Source organism: Neoarius graeffei, chromosome 3 (genome assembly GCF_027579695.1).
Source record: "Neoarius graeffei isolate fNeoGra1 chromosome 3, fNeoGra1.pri, whole genome shotgun sequence".
NCBI classification, from domain to species: domain Eukaryota; kingdom Metazoa; phylum Chordata; class Actinopteri; order Siluriformes; family Ariidae; genus Neoarius; species Neoarius graeffei.
Genome location: NC_083571.1, coordinates 85319542 through 85338060, shown reverse-complemented (window position 1 = coordinate 85338060; position 18519 = coordinate 85319542). Strand labels below are relative to the sequence as shown.

Below are 18519 nucleotides of genomic sequence, written 5' to 3'. Positions count from 1 at the left end.
GTTGGAACGTTAATTGAAGCTCTTGACATGCATGTGCATGGTTTTATGCACTGCTGCCACAAGATTGGAAAATTGAAAAACAGATGTCCCTATTAAAGTGGCCAGCGGGTGTACACTCACCTGCCACTTTATTAGGTACACCCATCCACCAGCTGTTTTATACGGTTCTCTAATCGGCCGATTCCTTGGCAGCAGCAGAATGCATAAAAATCACGCAGATACAAATCAAGAGCTTCAGTTCATGTTCACTTCGAACATCAGAATGGGAAAAATTGTGATCTGTGACTTTCACTGTCACATGGGTGTTGGTTTGAGTACTTCAGAAACTCCTGATCTCCTGGAGTTTACACAGAATGATGCGAAAAACAAATCAAGCTTGCGACAGTTCTGTGGGTGGAAACACCTTGTTGAAAAGAGAGGTCAGAAGAAAATGGCCAGATTGGTTCGAGCTGCCAGGAAGGATATAGTAACTCAGAGCAACTCTTTACAACCGTGGTGAGCAGAAAAGCATCTCAGCATGCAACAGCAGACAACCACATTGGGTTCCACTCCTGCCAGCTAAGAACATGTTCCTATTAGGGATGTTAACCGATGACTGGTTGACCGATGGTTGACCGAATCAACGTCAACCGGTTAATTTTTTTTGGTTGTCGGTTAAAAAAAAAAAAAAAATCGTTTTGAAGCTGCCGATTTTGGAGCGGAGAACCTGGAATTCTGTTTGTAAACGCTTGGGGCATGCCATGCAGTGTAAGGACGACAGCTGACAAATCAGAAACACCCATTCAGTCATGTCCTGCCCTCCCGCCCCAGTTGAAGACAGCTGCCACTCAGCGAAAGAAAAGTGTAGACACAGGCTTTTTAGCTTACAAATTACTATTCTGTTTTTTTTTTCATTATTATTAGAAGGCACATCGAGTTTAGTCCTGCCTTGGCCAGTGCATTCTGAAAGTATGTTTCGGTCTGTAGCCAACAATGCATGTTATTGCAGATCATATCTCTCCACTAGGGCTGTAACGATACACCCAACTCACGATTCGATTCGTATCGCGATTTTTGACCCACGATTCGATACGCCCACGATTTTTTTTAAAATGTTTTTTTAAAGTAGTAAATTTGACTTAACATTTACTTACTTACATTAACTATTTAATAACAAATAATTCAGACCACTGCAGAGAATGAGTAATATATATGCAAAAATGAACAAATGTATATCCAAAGACTGTTTTATTTCTCAAAATAATACCGTTGAGCCGGAAGCTCTGGTTTTTTCGGTTCTGAAAAAGTCATTTTTCCAAATCGTGTAAATCCGTTAAGATTTTTTTTTTGGGGGGGTGGCTCTCTCACTGTCTCACTCTCATAGGGCCAATGATCTTCTGTGATCGCGGAAAACAGATGGAAATTACGGAATTTTTATGGTGAAACATTGCTCGCGTGTCAAAATGTAACTGCCGCAGAAGGCTTCCGCCCAAGCAGACATGCCTTCAGTGTTGCCAGATACTGCTAACGTTTTCCACCCCAAAATATGTTCAAAACCAGCCAAAAAGCACCTAAACCTGCCCAATCTGGCAACACTGCATGCATTTCCGGTCAAGTGATTGTGATTGGCTTGTGGCACACCTAGCCAGCCAATGAGCTGCTTGTTTACAGATTCGCTCCCCGCGTCGCAACCAGAATGGCGACCGCTTAAAAGAAATGAATGCTCTGCCAGTGGCGAGTGTGGACGTTGCGTGACTCGCAGAAGATTGTCGCAGGTCAGCGAAAAAACGACTTACTAATAGATATAAAAAAATAAAAGTAATTTAATAAGTTTAAAATGTAATTTAAATAAAAAGTAAAGTATTCATAAATTGAAGTTTGGAAGCGCCTCTGTTTTTGGGCTGAGGAGAAGTTTGAAAGGGTGTACCGCGATTCTGCCTTCTTGTATCGTGATACGGATCATGGCTCTGCGTATCGCGATTTCGATACGCATATCGTTACGGCCCTACTCTCCACACAAACTAAAGGCGCAGATGCCGACTTTTGGAGGGAAGGGGAGAGAATGAAATGACAGCGGTGTCTGGAGGGGGAGTGACAAACGCAGCTTTTATGTCTGTGAGCCAAGTCAGTGACGGCTTCAGAGCAACTTCAATACCATGCAGTAATGGCGTGGTGATATTGGTAACGGCGTTATAACGATTGTAGCTAATTAATTAGATTACCCGGCGTTATAACAGCCTTTATTTTAACGCCGTTATTCCCATCACTGAATGTTATGCACTACTTCCAGCACTTGACTTTATTTTCAACGCCATCATGGCCAACTGAAACGGTCTCTAAGCTGGAGCCATTTGTCCTCCGCTCCGATACAAACCCCTCGACATCAGTGCCGCGTTTGACTAAATGATTCGCGCTGTAGAAAAGGTAATGTGAGTGGAGGGCAGCGACTGGGACTGAATGTGCGGATGCTCGCGGTTGGATTTAGAATAGATTCTAATAATTCCAACTCTAGAATTTTAAACTCATAGGTTAACCGACTTAAACCGGCTAATGAGGCTCGGTGGTCGGTCAAGATTTTTTTTAGTTTTCGCCATCCCTAGTTCCTATTTAAGTGGCCAGCGAGTGTATATCTGTTATAATTGATTAAGCAATCATAATTCGAACCCCGTGGCCAGCGAGGGCCTTTCTGTGTGGAGTTTGCATGTTCTCCCCGTGTCTGCGTGGGTTTCCCCCACAGTCTAAAGACATGCGGTTAGGTTAATATGGGATGGCCTTGAGCGCGGCACCTAACTCCCAACTGCTCCCCGGGCGCGGTTAGCATGGCTGCCCACTGCTCTGGGTATGTGTGTGCGCTCATTACTCACGTTTGTTCACACTGCTTCAGATGGGTTAAATGCAGAGAGGAAATTTCACAAGTGTGTGATGAATAAAAGTTGTGCTTTCCTTCTTTCTTCTCACTAAATTAAGCCCAAAGATGATTAAAAAAAAAAAAAAACCCACACACACACACGGTAGGACTCACCGAACCAGGTCCATGCCGAGCAGCGCTTCTTCCGGATTTACAGGTTCACGGGTCCACACAGCCTCATTCCCGACACACACACCGTGTTCGTTGGCTCCCATCTCAGCTCCCCACAGCCAGGCAGGTCTGCTCAGCACCACCGCATGTGTGCGCTCTACTTGTGGGATTGAGATGTATGTGCACTGGAGGGGAAACATAAGAACCAGTCAGTTATGGCTCAGTGTTTACAGATTACAAAGAAATACAGTAGTTAATGTTGAGTTACTGTACAGTATACAATAATTTCCCCAACAATGCCATCTTGAGTAGCTCCCCATAGTGCTTAGTGATCATCTCACAGTGTGTTCAGCTGCTATATGTCATTGCGTGAGCAACAATTCGAAAAGAAGTGAAAGATAACTTCAGATGTCAAAGGAAGCATGTGTTAATCTGCACCCTTCTATCTAGGTAAATGCTGCATGATGGACGAGCTCAAACAAATTAATAATAATTAAAAAAAAAAAGTTATCATGTGGCTTGCAAAGTGGAAAAAGAATCGACTTACCTCCACCGTGGCCCTGGGGTCATAGGAGGCAGCAGGATAGTAAACCACTTCCTGCACCTCATCCCTTGGTCGATCTGAATTCTTACCAAATATCACATGATCGTATTTCGAACCAGGTGGCAGAGAGACAAAACAGTCGCATGACTGGGGTGGTTCAGCCATCCTGAAATAAATCAAATTGGGTAAATAGGAAGCTCTAAAATCATGATTACTCCTATACACTGAGTTGCCAGTTTATTAAGTGCACGCGTGCACACACTTCTCACAAATTATACACTCCAGCAATTCATGCACTGCACAAGTGAAGTCGGTGATAATCAGTCAAACCAGCATTTAAGGATGCAATAACAGAACAGGTCATGCAAGCGGCACCAAAATAATCCACTTTTATATTCATATTAAAATTATGATATTTATTCCATACAAGAGAGCAACCTTAAGTACATTTTTCCATAATCACAGCAATTTGCCAAAGATTACAATTTTATAACCCATTAATGAACATCACACTTAACAGTTTATAGGTTACATTTGATGATGTTAAAAAGTGCTGACGCCCGAGACCCTTTCCATAAACGTCTCCTAACAGAAAATCATCATATTAAGGCAAGGCAAGTTTATTTATATAGCACATTTCATACACAGTGGCAGTTCAATGTGCTTTACAGAAGTAAAAGCAAAACAGTAAACAATAGAAAATAAAATTGCATAAAAATAAATGGGGAAGAAAAATAAGAATTAAACAATAGTAGAAATAAAATAAAGTAAAAATTCAGTTAAAAAACAGCAGAATAAAATAGAATAAAAAAGTTAAGTAAAGTTTAAAACATGCAGAGACTGTAAAAGTTAAGAAAGTTTAAAACATGTAGAGATGACAATGTTAATAATTTAGCAGAAAGCATCTGAGAACAGCTTGGTCTTTAGTCTAGATTTGAAGCTGCCAACAGCAGGAGCATTTTTAATGTCCTCTGGCAGTTGGTTCCATAGCTGTACTGCATAGTAGCTAAAAGCTGCTTCGCCACACTTTGTTTTAACAACAGGTTTTAACAGTAAATTTTGCTGCTGTGATCTGGTAGATCTGATTGGGTTAGGCCGCTGCAACATATCAGAGAGGTAATTGGGCCCTGTACCATTTAGAGATTTGTACACCAGCAGCAATGCTTTAAAGTCAATTCTGTAGCTTACTGGAAGCCAGTGAAGGGACCTTAGAATTGGAGTAACGTGCCCTGTTCTGAGAACCCTAGCCGCTGCATTTTGAACCAGCTGAAGTCGTTTGATGGTCTTTTTTGGCAGGCCTGTGAAAAGGCCATTGCAGTAATCAACCCTACTAGAGATGAAGGCATGTATAAGTTTTTCCAGATCATTTTTTGACACAAGTCCTCTTAGTTTGGAAATGTTTTTTAGGTGATAAAATGCCGTTTTAGTGATTGCTTTCATGTGACTGTCAAAATTTAGCTCGCTGTCAATGAAAACACCAAGATTTTTAACCAAATCTTTTGTTTTAATCCCCTTTGTGTCAAGAATAGTGGTAATCCTGAGTCTTTCATCTTTTTTCCCAAATAGAATTACTTCTGTTTTATCTGTGTTCAGCTGAAGAAAATTTTGTGACATCCAGTTGTTGATTTGGTCGATACACTGGTAGAGACATTCAAAGGGGGCATAATCATTAGGTGATAGAGCAAAATAAATTTGGGTGTCATCTGCATAGCAGTGATACAAAATTGAGTTGTTCTTGATAATTTGTCCAAGTGGGAGCATATAAAAGGTTGAATAGTAATGGTCCAAGAATCAACCCCTGGGAAACACCACAGGTCAAGAACATTGATGTTGAGGTACAATTTCCCATGGTAACAAAGAAGCTTCTAAGTATGATTTTAACCAATCGATAACTTTACCAGTCAACCCAACCCAGTGTTCAAGTCGATATAGCAGTATGTTGTGATCAACAGTATCAAAAGCTGCACTGAGGTCCAGTAACACCAGGACCGATGTTTTGCCTGCATCAGTATTAAGACGCATGTCATTTATAACTTTAATCAGCGCTGTTTCAGTGCTATGATTGGCACGAAATCCTGACTGAAAGTTATCAAAACAGCTGTTTGATATCAAGAAGGCAGTTAATTGACTGAAGACAATTTTTTCAAGGATTTTCCCAATGAATGGTAGAATTAAGGATTATACGTTTTTCTTCGTTAAATAATAGTCCAGGAAAAACCCAAATCTTAATTAGTCCCGAATTATTTTAGCTCTTATAAATGTGGGGCAGCACGGTGGTGTAGTGGTTAGCGCTGTCGCCTCACAGCAAGAAGGTCCGGGTTCGAGCCCCGTGGGCAACGAGGGCCTTTCTGTGCGGAGTTTGCATGTTCTCCCCGTGTCAGCATGGGTTTCCTCCGGGTGCTCCAGTTTCCCCCACAGTCCAAAGACATGCAGGTTAGGTTAACTGGTGGCTCTAAATTGACCGTAGGTGTGAATGTAAGTGTGAATGGTTGTCTGTGTCTATGTGTCAGCCCTGTGATGACCTGGCAACTTGTCCAGGGTGTACCCCGCCTTTCGCCTGTAGTCAGCTGGGATAGGCTCCAGCTTGCCTAGGCTCCAGCTTGCCTGTGACCCTATAGAACAGGATAAAGCGGCTACAGATAAGGAGAGGAGATGAGAATATAAATGTTGGACGCGCCATTTCACTCTCATTGCAACTTGTGGACACTCATGCACTTCCACTCCTCCCTTCTGATTGGCTGCAGCTCCTGCCAGTCACAGTGTAGCCAGACTTCTTTCAGCTTTGGCGTAATTACATGTGATATATCAGAGGATGAATTTCCAACCAAATCAGACCCGACACCATTGACCCCATGTTCACAATATCAAAACGAGAGAGTGTAATAAGTGACATTCAAACTGAAATTTGCTCAATTCTACACAAATTAAAGTATGAGGACGTGAAACAAGGAAAGCATTATTCATTCAAGTTCAGTCTGGTGACTCAAAATAGGAGAAAGACCTGTATGGGTTCAGTAAAACTCTTCAAGATTACAGTTAGGCACCTTTGCCCTTATAGAGACACAATTATTAACCAATTCGAGTTACAGTTCATATTCAAACTCCAGGATAAACCATTTGCTAATTTACGTTTCATTCATTCATCATTCCAGCAGCAAACTATATGGCCAAAGGTATGTGGACACCTGACCATCATACCCATATGTGGGAAGCACACGATTACAGAGAATGCCTTTGTATCTGGATGCATTATAATTTTCCTTCCCTGGAACTAAGAAGCTCAAACCTGTTCCAGTGTGACAATGCCCCATGCACAAAAGCAAGCTCCATGGTGTACCAAGGCAGGAGTGGAAGAACTCAAGTATCCTGCACAGACCCCTGATCTGAACCCCACTGGGAACATTGGCTGCACCCCAGGGAGACATGGTGACGCAATAGCTTGCACCATCGCCTCACAGCAAGCAGGTTTGGAGTTTGGCCAACTGGTTCAACCAGAGCATTTCTTTTGCCTGCATGGGTTTCCTCCCACAATTCAAAAACATGTGGATTAGGTAAAACAGCCAATTTAGAGTAGCTGTAGGTGTGAATGCCTGTCTGTGGTGACCTGTCCAGGGTGTATCCAGTCTCTCACCCAATGTCAGCTGGGATTGGCTCCAGGTCCAGGATAAGCAGTACAGAGAAGAGATGGATGGCAAGAATTCAGTACACGTCACTAGGATTACATCATCATCTTTTGGCTGCTCCCAATTAGGGGTCGCCACAGCAGATCTTTCATCTCCATTGCTCCCGGTCTTCTGCATCCTTCTCCATGACTTTCATGTCCTCCTCTCTCACCACATCCTGTGCCTGGCAGCTCCATCCTCAACATTCTCCTTCCAACATGCTCTGCATCTCTTCTCAGGATGTGCCCATACCATCTCAGTCTCATCTCTCTTAGCTTAATTCCCAAGCTCTCCACATGTGCTGTCCCTCTGATGTGCTCGTTCCTTATCCTGTCCAACCTCCCATCGCAAACCTTAACATCCTCAACTCCGCCACCTCCAACTTTACCTCCTGTCTCTTTGTTAAGGGTACGGTCTCCAATCCATACATCACAGCTGGTTTCACTACCGTCTTATACATCTTACCTTTCACTTTTGCCAGGACTCCCAAAATTCTTCTCCAACTGCTCCACGCTGCCTGCACTCTCTCACCTCACTATTGCAGCCCCCATTTTCCTGCACAGTTGGCCCCAGGTACTTGAATTCACCAACTTTCTTTACGTCTACTCCTTGCATCTTCGCCACACTCTCATTGACGCACACGTATTCTGTTTTGCTACTGTTCATCTTCATTCCTCTTTGTTCCAATGCATCCCTCCATCCCCAACTCAACCTCCTTTCACCACATATCATCCGCGGTGACTCTTGCCTCACTTCGTCCGTCAAGCTAGCTATCAAACAAGAAAGGACTCAAAGCAGGTCCTTGACGGAGTCCCACCTTCACCCATTCAGTCGTTCCAACTGGGATTACAGACGCACCATTAACCAAGTTCAAACTATTCGTCAAACCATTATTTCACCTACATCAGCTTTTAGAAAAGCTCCTGAGGCTTTCCTCTGGTTTAAGGTGAACACTGATTTATGGGATTGGAGTGATTGAGAGAAATAGCCCATTTCTAAAATGACAACCCAAAACAAAAGGGTTGTTTTCCAATCAGGGTACAAAGTTTGTATCACAGGGGTCCAAAATTCAAATTGATTCAAACTGGTTCTTGTACCAGTTTTTAAGTGAAGGACAAGTTGAAGAACAGATTTCAGGTAATTTTTTGACATGTGTATGGTAGTTTTGTGTAATCTGCTATAAGATGAAGATTAAGTGTAGCTTTAAGCAGGGCTGGGAGCAGCGCTCGAAACTAACGGTGTCCCGACGTCCCAGGGACCATAAAAATGTCATCGGGACACAAAATTATCATATCTGGGACAATCCCGGGACAATGGAAAAAAATAGATCTAGAAAAAAAGTTCTACATTAATATTATTTACAAAGCCGTAACACATACGTAGACATTCACCTAATTTGTCAATTTTAATTTTAAAACGTTAACAGCGAAAAATACATTAGTAGCTACACTTTCGATGCACCTGCATCAGTAGGCTACAGAGCAGCGCATTCTGTTCTAGAATCTTCGGCCGGTGTCCGCATTATATGGACTTGGAATGGAATTGCTAGCGCACACGCTGCGCCGACTCTTGCCAGAACAAAAATGCTGAAGTGGTTGAAGCGGACCGACCGCGGGGAAGAAACTGAAAGCCCAGACATAACGTCTCCGGGACCTTCAGGATCCAAAGTGTCATCGCCTGGTCTGCAGGCAACGCTAGCAACTGAATGAACACTGTTAGACACGTTATAAAATACAACAGGAATGATGTGGATGATATTGACGGAAGATACCGTTCAACAGAATAAGTGAGTTTTCTTGGTGTCTTTCTAGTTCAGAAAGTTTAGTCAGTCAGCAGCACAACTAGGCTCGGACCTGCCACTATGCTGATATTGCTAACATTTGCACCCACGTTTCGGCAGCGAAAGGTTCATAAAAATGGATAATGGAAAGTTTATAAAAATGGGTAACGGTAACGGATAACGGAAAGTGCATAAAAATGGGTAACAGAAAGTTCATAAAAATGGATAACGGTAATGGATAACGGAAAGTTCATAAAAATGAATAACGGTCTCATCTCATCTCATTATCTGTAGCCGCTTTATCCTGTTCTACAGGGTTGCAGGCAAGCTGGAGCCTATCCCAGCTGACTACGGGCGAAAGGCGGGGTACACCCTGGACAAGTCGCCAGGTCATCACAGGGCTATGGATAACGGTAATGGTGAAAATGATAAGTTGGCCTTATAAGTGCCAACAGATATTCAAGGTATAAGTAGATGAAATGAACATAAAAGGGGTCTTATTTTCAACTAAAGTGTACTGCAGATGTAGGGAGTTGAAACATTTTCTGAATGAGCTAAATAAACGGGTATCTATTCATACAGTGAGATCGCCGAAGTTTAATAAACTGAAAATGCAATAACTGTAATTTGGAAGTAGATGATGTATAGGACATGTGTCGCTTGTGACTTATTGTGAAAATGATAAAGAGTTCAAAATCGCATAGTTACAAATATAATAGTAACTTCATATGATAATATTAACCACTGGTTATTTCAGAGAGGAAAAAAATGGGGACACTATTGCTTCCATTCGGGACAATACAACACAGAATTCGGGACCACTGGGGGACACAAAGGAAAAAAAGTTAATTTCGAGCCCTGGCTGGGAGAAACAAATGAAGTGATTCTCAGAGAGGACTTTTTTTTGACAATTCAGAATCCACTACTTCCATAGTGCTTTTAAATATAAGGCTGTAAGCTTTGTGTTAGTTGTCTTTAATACTTACGTCCCGATATCTTGACCACATTTTAGGATGAAAATAATCATTTTAGATACACTACCGTTCAAAAGTTTGGGGTCACCCAGACAATTTTGTGTTTTCCATGAAAAGTCACACTTTTATTTCCCACCATAAGTTGTAAAATGAATAGAAAATATAGTCAAGACATTTTTCTGGCCATTTTGAGCATTTAATCGACCCCACAAATGTGATGCTCCAGAAACTCAATCTGCTCAAAGGAAGGTCAGTTTTATAGCTTCTCTAAAGAGCTCAACTGTTTTCAGCTGTGCTAACATGATTGTACAAGGGTTTTCTAATCATCCATTAGCCTTCTGAGGCAATGAGCAAACACATTGTACCATTAGAACACTGGAGTGAGAGTTGCTGGAAATGGGCCTCTATACACCTATGGAGATATTGCACCAAAAACCAGACATTTGCAGCTAGAATAGTCATTTACCACATTAGCAATGTATAGAGTGCATTTCTGATTAGTTTAAAGTGATCTTCATTGAAAAGAACAGTGCTTTTCTTTCAAAAATAAGGACATTTCAAAGTGACCCCAAACTTTTGAACGGTAGTGTATGTTATTTTATATTGAAAAATTAGCTGTCTTGGAGAGGACATTTTTTTGACACAATTACATACTAATTTAATCAAAATAGTCTGAAAACTTACTAGCATTCAACATTTAAACTTAACTATGTTTCCAATGATATGGAACCAAATATTTGTTTTATGGTATAAAGATTGATTTAAGTGCATCCCTTTTGGAGCTACCTGTGGTCAAAAAAGCACTTTTTCTAAATGACACGAGTAATTTTGCTAAATATGACATATTACTATTCCGCACTACCTCATCTTAACAGCTGCTAGTTTGTTTATTCTGCTTATTTCATGTTTACCTGCTATACCTCAAGTGCCCTTGACTGTTTGGTTATTTGAACCAATTTGTGTGTGTGTGTGTGTGTGTGTGTATATATTATATATGAGTGTTTAGTCTACGTCTAGTTTATATCTAGAGTGTTTATACTGTTTATATTGTTTGAGTGTTTAGTCTATGTCTAGTTTATATCTAGAGTGTTTATACCGTTTATATTGTTTGAGTGTTTAGTCTATGTCTAGTTCTTATCTAGTGTTTATACTAGCAGGGTTCTCGCCAGCGCTTTATATGGTTGCGGCCCGCTACGCTAAAATTTCAGACCGCAACGGTAATTTCCCCCCGCTACGCTAAATTTTTAATATAGCGTAACGGTTGTTTTCAGTTGTTCATCACCATCGCCAAAAGTTTTTTTTTTCCTGCGCACTTGAGCAGTTTTCAAGGTGTCAAAATCAGCCTACGTTTGTTAGGAAACCCATGCCTGGAAATCAGTTCCGAGAGAGAGAGAGAGAGAGAGATCCTGGCGATAACTTTCTCTTGAGCTGGACTTCGGTGAATGACAATGGATGACGGACCCCCTCGCAAAAAAAGAGACATTCGCTCTTTCTTCACAGTTAGAAATGTAAGTGCACCACTTCTACAGGTTTTCCATCACGCTTGAAAACTTAACCCAAAGCCCTTTGATGAATGAAAACGTCTACTTTGTAAGCAGGTTTAGCAATATGACAGGGCGCACGTATCGGATGATTAGCGCTAAGGTATTAGGCAGAGACCCGTCCACCCGTAAATTTGACGGGCAATTGCCGATTTCAACGGGCAAGTATACACACAGACGGATACTGAAACGGACGATAATGCCGAAAATTTTCGCACATGAATACTCCCACATGTCATCCGATAAATCCAGTTATGTTCCGCCCACACACGGACTGGCCATCGGGAGTAGCGGGAGTTTTCCCAGTGGGCCGGTGGTTCAGCGTGGGCCGGCGGAGAAAAAAAAAAAAAAAAAAAACAGTTGCGCGCTGGCCTTTAATATGATAAGCAATGTTAACAGTTTCTTTAACAGACTGTTAACATTGCTTATTACAGTTGCGCGCTGGCCTTTAATATGATAAGCAATGTTAACAGTTTGTTAAAGAAACTGTTAACATTGCTTATCATATTAAAGGCCAGCGCGCAACTGTTTTTTTTTTTTTTCTCCGCTGGCCCACACTGAACCACCGGCCCACTGGGAAAACTCCCGCTACTCCCGATGGCCAGTCCGTGTGTGGTTCCGCCATCATTTACAAATCGTAAGAAACACAGTTTAATACGAAAAATACTGAAAACTTGAAATGAAAAATCAGAATATTTCATCGTTTCCGCCATTTTGGCCCGCACTGAATCTTGTAACACGCGGACTGAATAAATCGCGAATTCTGATTGGTCGAAAATTGCCAAACACCCTGCGTTGTAGTTTCCTCTTTCTTGGCGGGAGAACCGCATTTTTTTTTGCTGACTCACTCTTCTGGATCAAGATGAATCCCAACAAACGCCCCAAATTGAATGTGACAAAAACTGATTCGTTTTTCCACAAAAAGACAGAAAAGGTATGTGTGATACATTGATTAACAAGGGGGTTTCATTGGGGTATGGTAAAATAGAATACTGTTGGTTTTTTTTTTATTAAATACTGTAACTAGATCAAAAGATTATATACAATTCATTGTTGTTTATTTTCTTTTCACTTTTGTTACCAAATCAGACACCATACATACATCTGATACATTCAGGAGTGAAACTGAAAAAAATACAAAGTAAAAATATGCAATATTTCTGATCAAAAATTACACGCCATTTCACCCTGAAAATGTCCTAGAATGCAGGAAATGAAGTCTACATTTCAAAAATTTTCTGGGGGGGCATGCCCCCAGACCCCCCGAGAGGGACTTCGCGCCTGCGGCGCTCGTCTTCGCACCTGCGGCGCTTATCAGGATTATATAAAATATTATTTTTGACTGGTAAATTTCTTTTTCTGCCTAATACCCTAATTAGCGCTAATTTACTGGATCCCACTGTGGCTAACATTAACACACTGGTAATCTGCCTGCATGCCATCCATCGTTATATTTCTATAAGGAGACAGGCACAAGAGAGGTTGGAGGAGATGAAGGAAAGGACATAGGAGGCAGAGGAAAGGAGGTAGCAGATAAACGGGCAGAGGATGGAGGTAGGCCTAGTGGGGGAGAGCCCGCTGTTGGAGATAGAGGAGGAGATGGAGGAAGACGAGCAGAGGCTGGAAATTCACAGGTGAGAATGAGGTTAATGATATGATTTTAGTCATGGGATTCAGCTCCAATGTGCCAAACGTGATCGCCCTTGTGGCTTTAAATCATTTATGTGCTCAGGCATTTCTTAATTTCTTAATACAATAAAACATTCATTATCTCTTTGGTTGTGTCTGAGTTTACATATCTTTTGACAACACCCTTTGTAGTTCAGTGAAATACAACAGTAGGTAACACATTGCCAAGATCCAAAGATGTAACAATTTTCCATCAAGGATATACAACATAAAAAATGCAATTTATCCCCTCCAGGAACGTCAAATATGGCCAATTTTGGGCATGATTTTTCAAAATCTCCGCACCATCCCCCCGCTCGGTCGCTACGCTCCCTCGCCATAACCCATTACGCTAAAAAAAAATCCTGGTGAGAACCCTATAGTGCATCTCAAAATTAGAATACCATGAAAAAGTTCATTTTTTTCATAATTTAATTAAAAAAGGTAAACTTTCATATATTCTATATTCATTACATGTAAAGTGAAATATTTAATTTTGATGATTATGGCTTATAGCTCATGAAAATCAGAAATCCAGTATCTCAAATTATTAGAATATTCCCTAAGATCAATCAAAAAAAGGATTTACAATACAGAAATGTCCAACTTCTGAAAAGTATATTCATTTATACACTCAATACTTGGTTGGGGCTCCTTTACCATGAATTACTGTATCAATGCGGTGTGGCATGGAGGTGATCAGTCTGTGGCACTGCTGAGGTGTTATTGAAGCCCAGGTTGCTTTGATAGTGGCCTTCAGCGTATCTGTATTTTTGGGTCCGGTGTTTCTCATCTTCCTCTTTACAATACCCCATAGATTCTCTATGGGGTTCAGGTCAGGCAAGTTGGCTGGCCAATCAAACACAGTAATATCATGGTCAGCAAACCATTTGGTAGTAGTTTTGGCACTGTGGGTAGGTGCTAAGTCCTGCTGGAAAAGGAAATCAGCATCTCCAAAAAGCTTGTCAGCAGATGGAAGCAGGAAGTGCTCTAAAACACTCCTGTGTTGACTTTGGACTTGATAAAATACAGTGGACCAACACCAGCAGATGACATGGCACCCCAAATCATCACAGACTGTGGAAACTTCACACTGGGCTTCAAACACCTTGGATTCTGTGCCTCTCCACTCTTCCTCCAGACTCTAGAACCGTGACTTCCAAATTAAATGCAAAATGTACTTTCATCTGAAAAGAGGACTTTGGACCACTGAGCAACAGTCCATTTCTTTCTCTCCTTAGCCCAGATAAGACACTTCTGACATTGTCTCTGGCTCAGGAGTAGCTTGATATTAGGAATGTGAAAGTTGTATCCCCTTTCTTGAAGCTGTCTGTTCGTGATGGGTCTTGATACACTGACACCAGCCTCAGTCCACTCCTTGTGAAGCTCTCCCAAGTTCTTGAATCAACTTTTCTTAACAATCCTCTCAAGACTGCGGCCATCCCTGTTGCTTGCGCACCTTTTCCAGCCACCCTTTTCAGCAATGACCTTTTGTGGCTTACCCTCCTTGTGGAGGGCATCAGTGATCATCTTCTGGACAACAGTCAAGTCAGCAGGCTTCCCCATGATTGTGGTTGTGTGTACTGAACTAGACTGAGAGATACACCGTGTTCATACTGTTTTACTCAAACTTGAAATGAAATATTCTAATATTTTGAGATGTTTTTTTTGTACTGTATGCCATACTGATTAAAATTAAAATGCTTGAAACATTTTAGTTTGTGTAATGAGTCTATAATATATAATTTTCACTTTCTTAAATAACTGATGGAAAATATTGAACTTTTTCACAATATTCTAATTTTTTGAGATGCACTAGTACTGTTTATATTGTCTGAGTGTTTAGTCGATGTCTTGTTCTTATCTAGTGTTTATACTGTTTATATTGTCTGAGTGTTTAGTCTATGTCTAGTTCCTATCTAGAGTGTTTATACTGTTTTTATATTGTCTGAGTGTTTAATCTTTGTCTAGTTCTTATCTAGTGTTTATACTGTTTATATTGTTTGAGTGTTTAGTCTATGTCTTGTTCTTATCTAGTGTTTATACTGTTTATATTGTTTGAGTGTTTAGTCTATGTCTAGTTCCTATCTAGAGTGTTTATATTGTTTGAGTGTTTAGTCTGTCTAGTTCCTATCTAGTGTTTATACTGTTTATATTGTTTGAGTGTTTAGTCTATGTCTAGTTCCTATCTAGAGTGTTTATATTGTTTGAGTGTTTAGTCTGTCTAGTTCCTATCTAGTGTTTATACTGTTTATATTGTTTGAGTGTTTAGTCTATGTCTAGTTCCTATCTAGAGTGTTTATATTGTTTGAGTGTTTAGTCTGTCTAGTTCCTATCTAGTGTTTATACTGTTTATATTGTTTGAGTGTTTAGTCTATGTCTTGTTCTTATCTAGTGTTTATACTGTTTATATTGTCTGAGTGTTTAGTCTATGTCTAGTTCCTATCTAGAGTGTTTATACTGTTTTTATATTGTCTGAGTGTTTAATCTATGTCTAGTTCTTATCTAGTGTTTATACTGTTTATATTGTTTGAGTGTTTAGTCTGTCTAGTTCCTATCTAGAGTGTTTATATTGTTTGAGTGTTTAGTCTGTCTAGTTCCTATCTAGTGTTTATACTGTTTATATTGTTTGAGTGTTTAGTCTGTCTTGTTCTTATCTAGTGTTTATACTGTTTATATTGTCTGAGTGTTTAGTCTATGTCTAGTTCTTATCTAGTGTTTATACTGTTTATATTGTTTGAGTGTTTAGTCTATGTCTAGTTCCTATCTAGAGTGTTTATACTGTTTGAGTGTTTAGTCTGTCTAGTTCCTATCTAGTGTTTATACTGTTTATATTGTTTGAGTGTTTAGTCTGTCTTGTTCTTATCTAGTGTTTATATTGTTTGAGTGTTTAGTCTATGTCTAGTTCCTATCTAGAGTGTTTATATTGTTTGAGTGTTTAGTCTATGTCTTGTTCTTATCTAGTGTTTATACTGTTTATATTGTCTGAGTGTTTAGTCTATGTCTAGTTCCTATCTAGAGTGTTTATACTGTTTTTATATTGTCTGAGTGTTTAATCTATGTCTAGTTCTTATCTAGTGTTTATACTGTTTATATTGTTTGAGTGTTTAGTCTATGTCTAGTTCTTATCTAGTGTTTATACTGTTTATATTGTTTGAGTGTTTAGTCTATGTCTAGTTCTTATCTAGTGTTTATACTGTTTATATTGTTTGAGTGTTTAGTCTATGTCTAGTTCCTATCTAGAGTGTTTATACTGTTTTTATATTGTCTGAGTGTTTAGTCTATGTCTAGTTCCTATCTAGAGTGTTTATACTGTTTATATTGTTTGAGTGTTTAGTCTGTCTAGTTCCTATCTAGTGTTTATACTGTTTATATTGTTTGAGTGTTTAGTCTGTCTTGTTCTTATCTAGTGTTTATATTGTTTGAGTGTTTAGTCTATGTCTAGTTCCTATCTAGAGTGTTTATACTGTTTCTATTGTTTGTTTTTTTCAATTATTCTGTTTTTATTTACTGCATTGCCTGTTTGCACCGTGGGTCAGAGAGGACTGATATTTCATCTGTGCTGTATGTCGAGCATGTATAGCATATTTGACAATAAAGTTGACTTGACTTGATATTGCCATACATTCGCCAAAAATAACGTCATCACCAGTTTTTTTTTTTTTTGCATGGTAAATAGAGCTATCACAGGGCTGCAATAAACAACCGAGTTTATTTAGTCAAGCCTTTTGATATTGAAGACAATAAGTGTTAAATGGGCTTTTTAGCTTGCGTACCCTGATTGTAAAACAACCCAAAACAAAACAAAGTCTCTCAGTGCATTTTGTAGCTTGTTCAAACACGAATGATCTCTGATATCGGTGTTAAAAGTTGGAAATGTGATTATTTTCCTGTTTGTTACTGAAGCCCCAGGATGCGCCCGGCTGGAGGAGATTACACAGCAGTGCTCCTCTTAAGGCTTATCGGCTCACCGCCCAGCCAGCAGCGCACACACCCCCACGAGAACCTGCTGAACTGTTAAACACACTTCTCACAGCTGAACACCGAGTTAAACACGGCAATGTGTTTGCTGAGCCGTTATTAAGCGGCCCGTTTCCTCACACAACACTACACTTAATCGCGCGCAACGCCGAAGTGCACGAGCTGGTCTCTCTTTTTTTTTGCACTCTTCCTCAGATTCAGATAAAGATATAAACATCTCATTAATTGTTTGTTTGTTACCTTTCTCTTTTAAAAAAGGTCCAAGTCCAGCAGGTAAAAAAGAAAAAGGCAGAGGTCTGTGCGGCAACCTGCTACTACAGTGGTGTCAAAATAAAAGCCACCTAGTTGTCTAGAAAATGAGAAACACGTGACTTGGACCTCATCATGACAGGGTGTGCTGTTGTCGGAAAGTCATCAGTGAGTGGTGTGTGATGATGCAGACAGCCATGACTACCGAGAAGTTGATTCTAACACTAATAACAGCATGTCCTGAAATGTTTTGCTCTTCAGTTAGTCACTTTGCGAACAGTTACTATCTATCTATTCATTTATTCAGCAACACATCACGATTTTAACCATTTTTTTAAGAGTCTGGTCTGAAACTACATACACCCAGGGGTTAAATTGGGATTGGTTATGTGGGGGGGCTCTGCCTCGTACCCGCCCCTGCCCCCGCCGCCCTGCCCCAATATACTTTTTGGAAAATAACCCTCTAATTTGATAACCATATCATATTGCACAGAGATACACACGTTATCTGTGTGCTGTAGGCCTGTGTGTGTCTTGTAGTGCCCCCCTACACATTATGGCAGTTTGAATGTAGATTGGTTGGCCAGTGTAACAGATTGTACAGGTTGTTGTACATTGGTTTGAAGGAAATGATTAGTGGGGGGTCTGGGGGTCCTCCCCCAGAAGTTTTTTATTATCATACATGTTATTTGCTGAATTCTGGTGCATTTTAATAAGTTGTTAGCTGACTTTACAGAGGTAGGTTGAGCAATATCATGTTAAATCTTGTCACATGCCTACAGGTGAAAAATGTGAAGGAGAAATGTTCAGTGAGAAAATTTGAAGGCTTGCACAATCTTAAACCAAAACAGTTGATTTATTTTGGAGGATAAATGTTAAATATGCCAAAACACTGTCAGTCAAATTGTCAATCAAATATATTCATGCAGTGAATGCAACCAAATACAAACAACACTATAACATTGGAAGCATTTATTATTATTGTTATTATGTATTCAATTATTTATTTGGCATGTAGTGCTTTTTGTATTGTCTAGAACATACATAAGATGAGCATATTATAGCAGCAAAATAGAAGTACAATCATTTGAATGCAGCAAAAGTTTTGCTGCATTCAAATGA

General features: G+C 40.1%; 1 protein-coding gene across 2 annotated transcripts in view; it reads right to left on the bottom strand.

Moving 5' to 3' along the window:
* Window positions 1-17502, bottom strand: part of scrn2 (secernin 2) — a 45800-nt gene extending 28298 nt beyond the window's left edge. Inside the window, exons 1-3 of one of the 2 annotated variants that reach the window (XM_060917581.1) lie at window positions 17389-17502; window positions 3546-3708; window positions 3002-3183 (exon numbers count right to left, since the gene is read on the bottom strand). In XM_060917581.1, the coding sequence (XP_060773564.1) occupies window positions 3002-3183; window positions 3546-3707 (344 nt within the window). In that variant the 5' untranslated portion in view covers window position 3708; window positions 17389-17502. The remainder of the gene's footprint in view (window positions 1-3001; window positions 3184-3545; window positions 3709-17388) is intronic. The other variant, XM_060917580.1, reaches the window with a different exon arrangement.
* Window positions 17503-18519: the final 1017 nt, after the last annotated feature.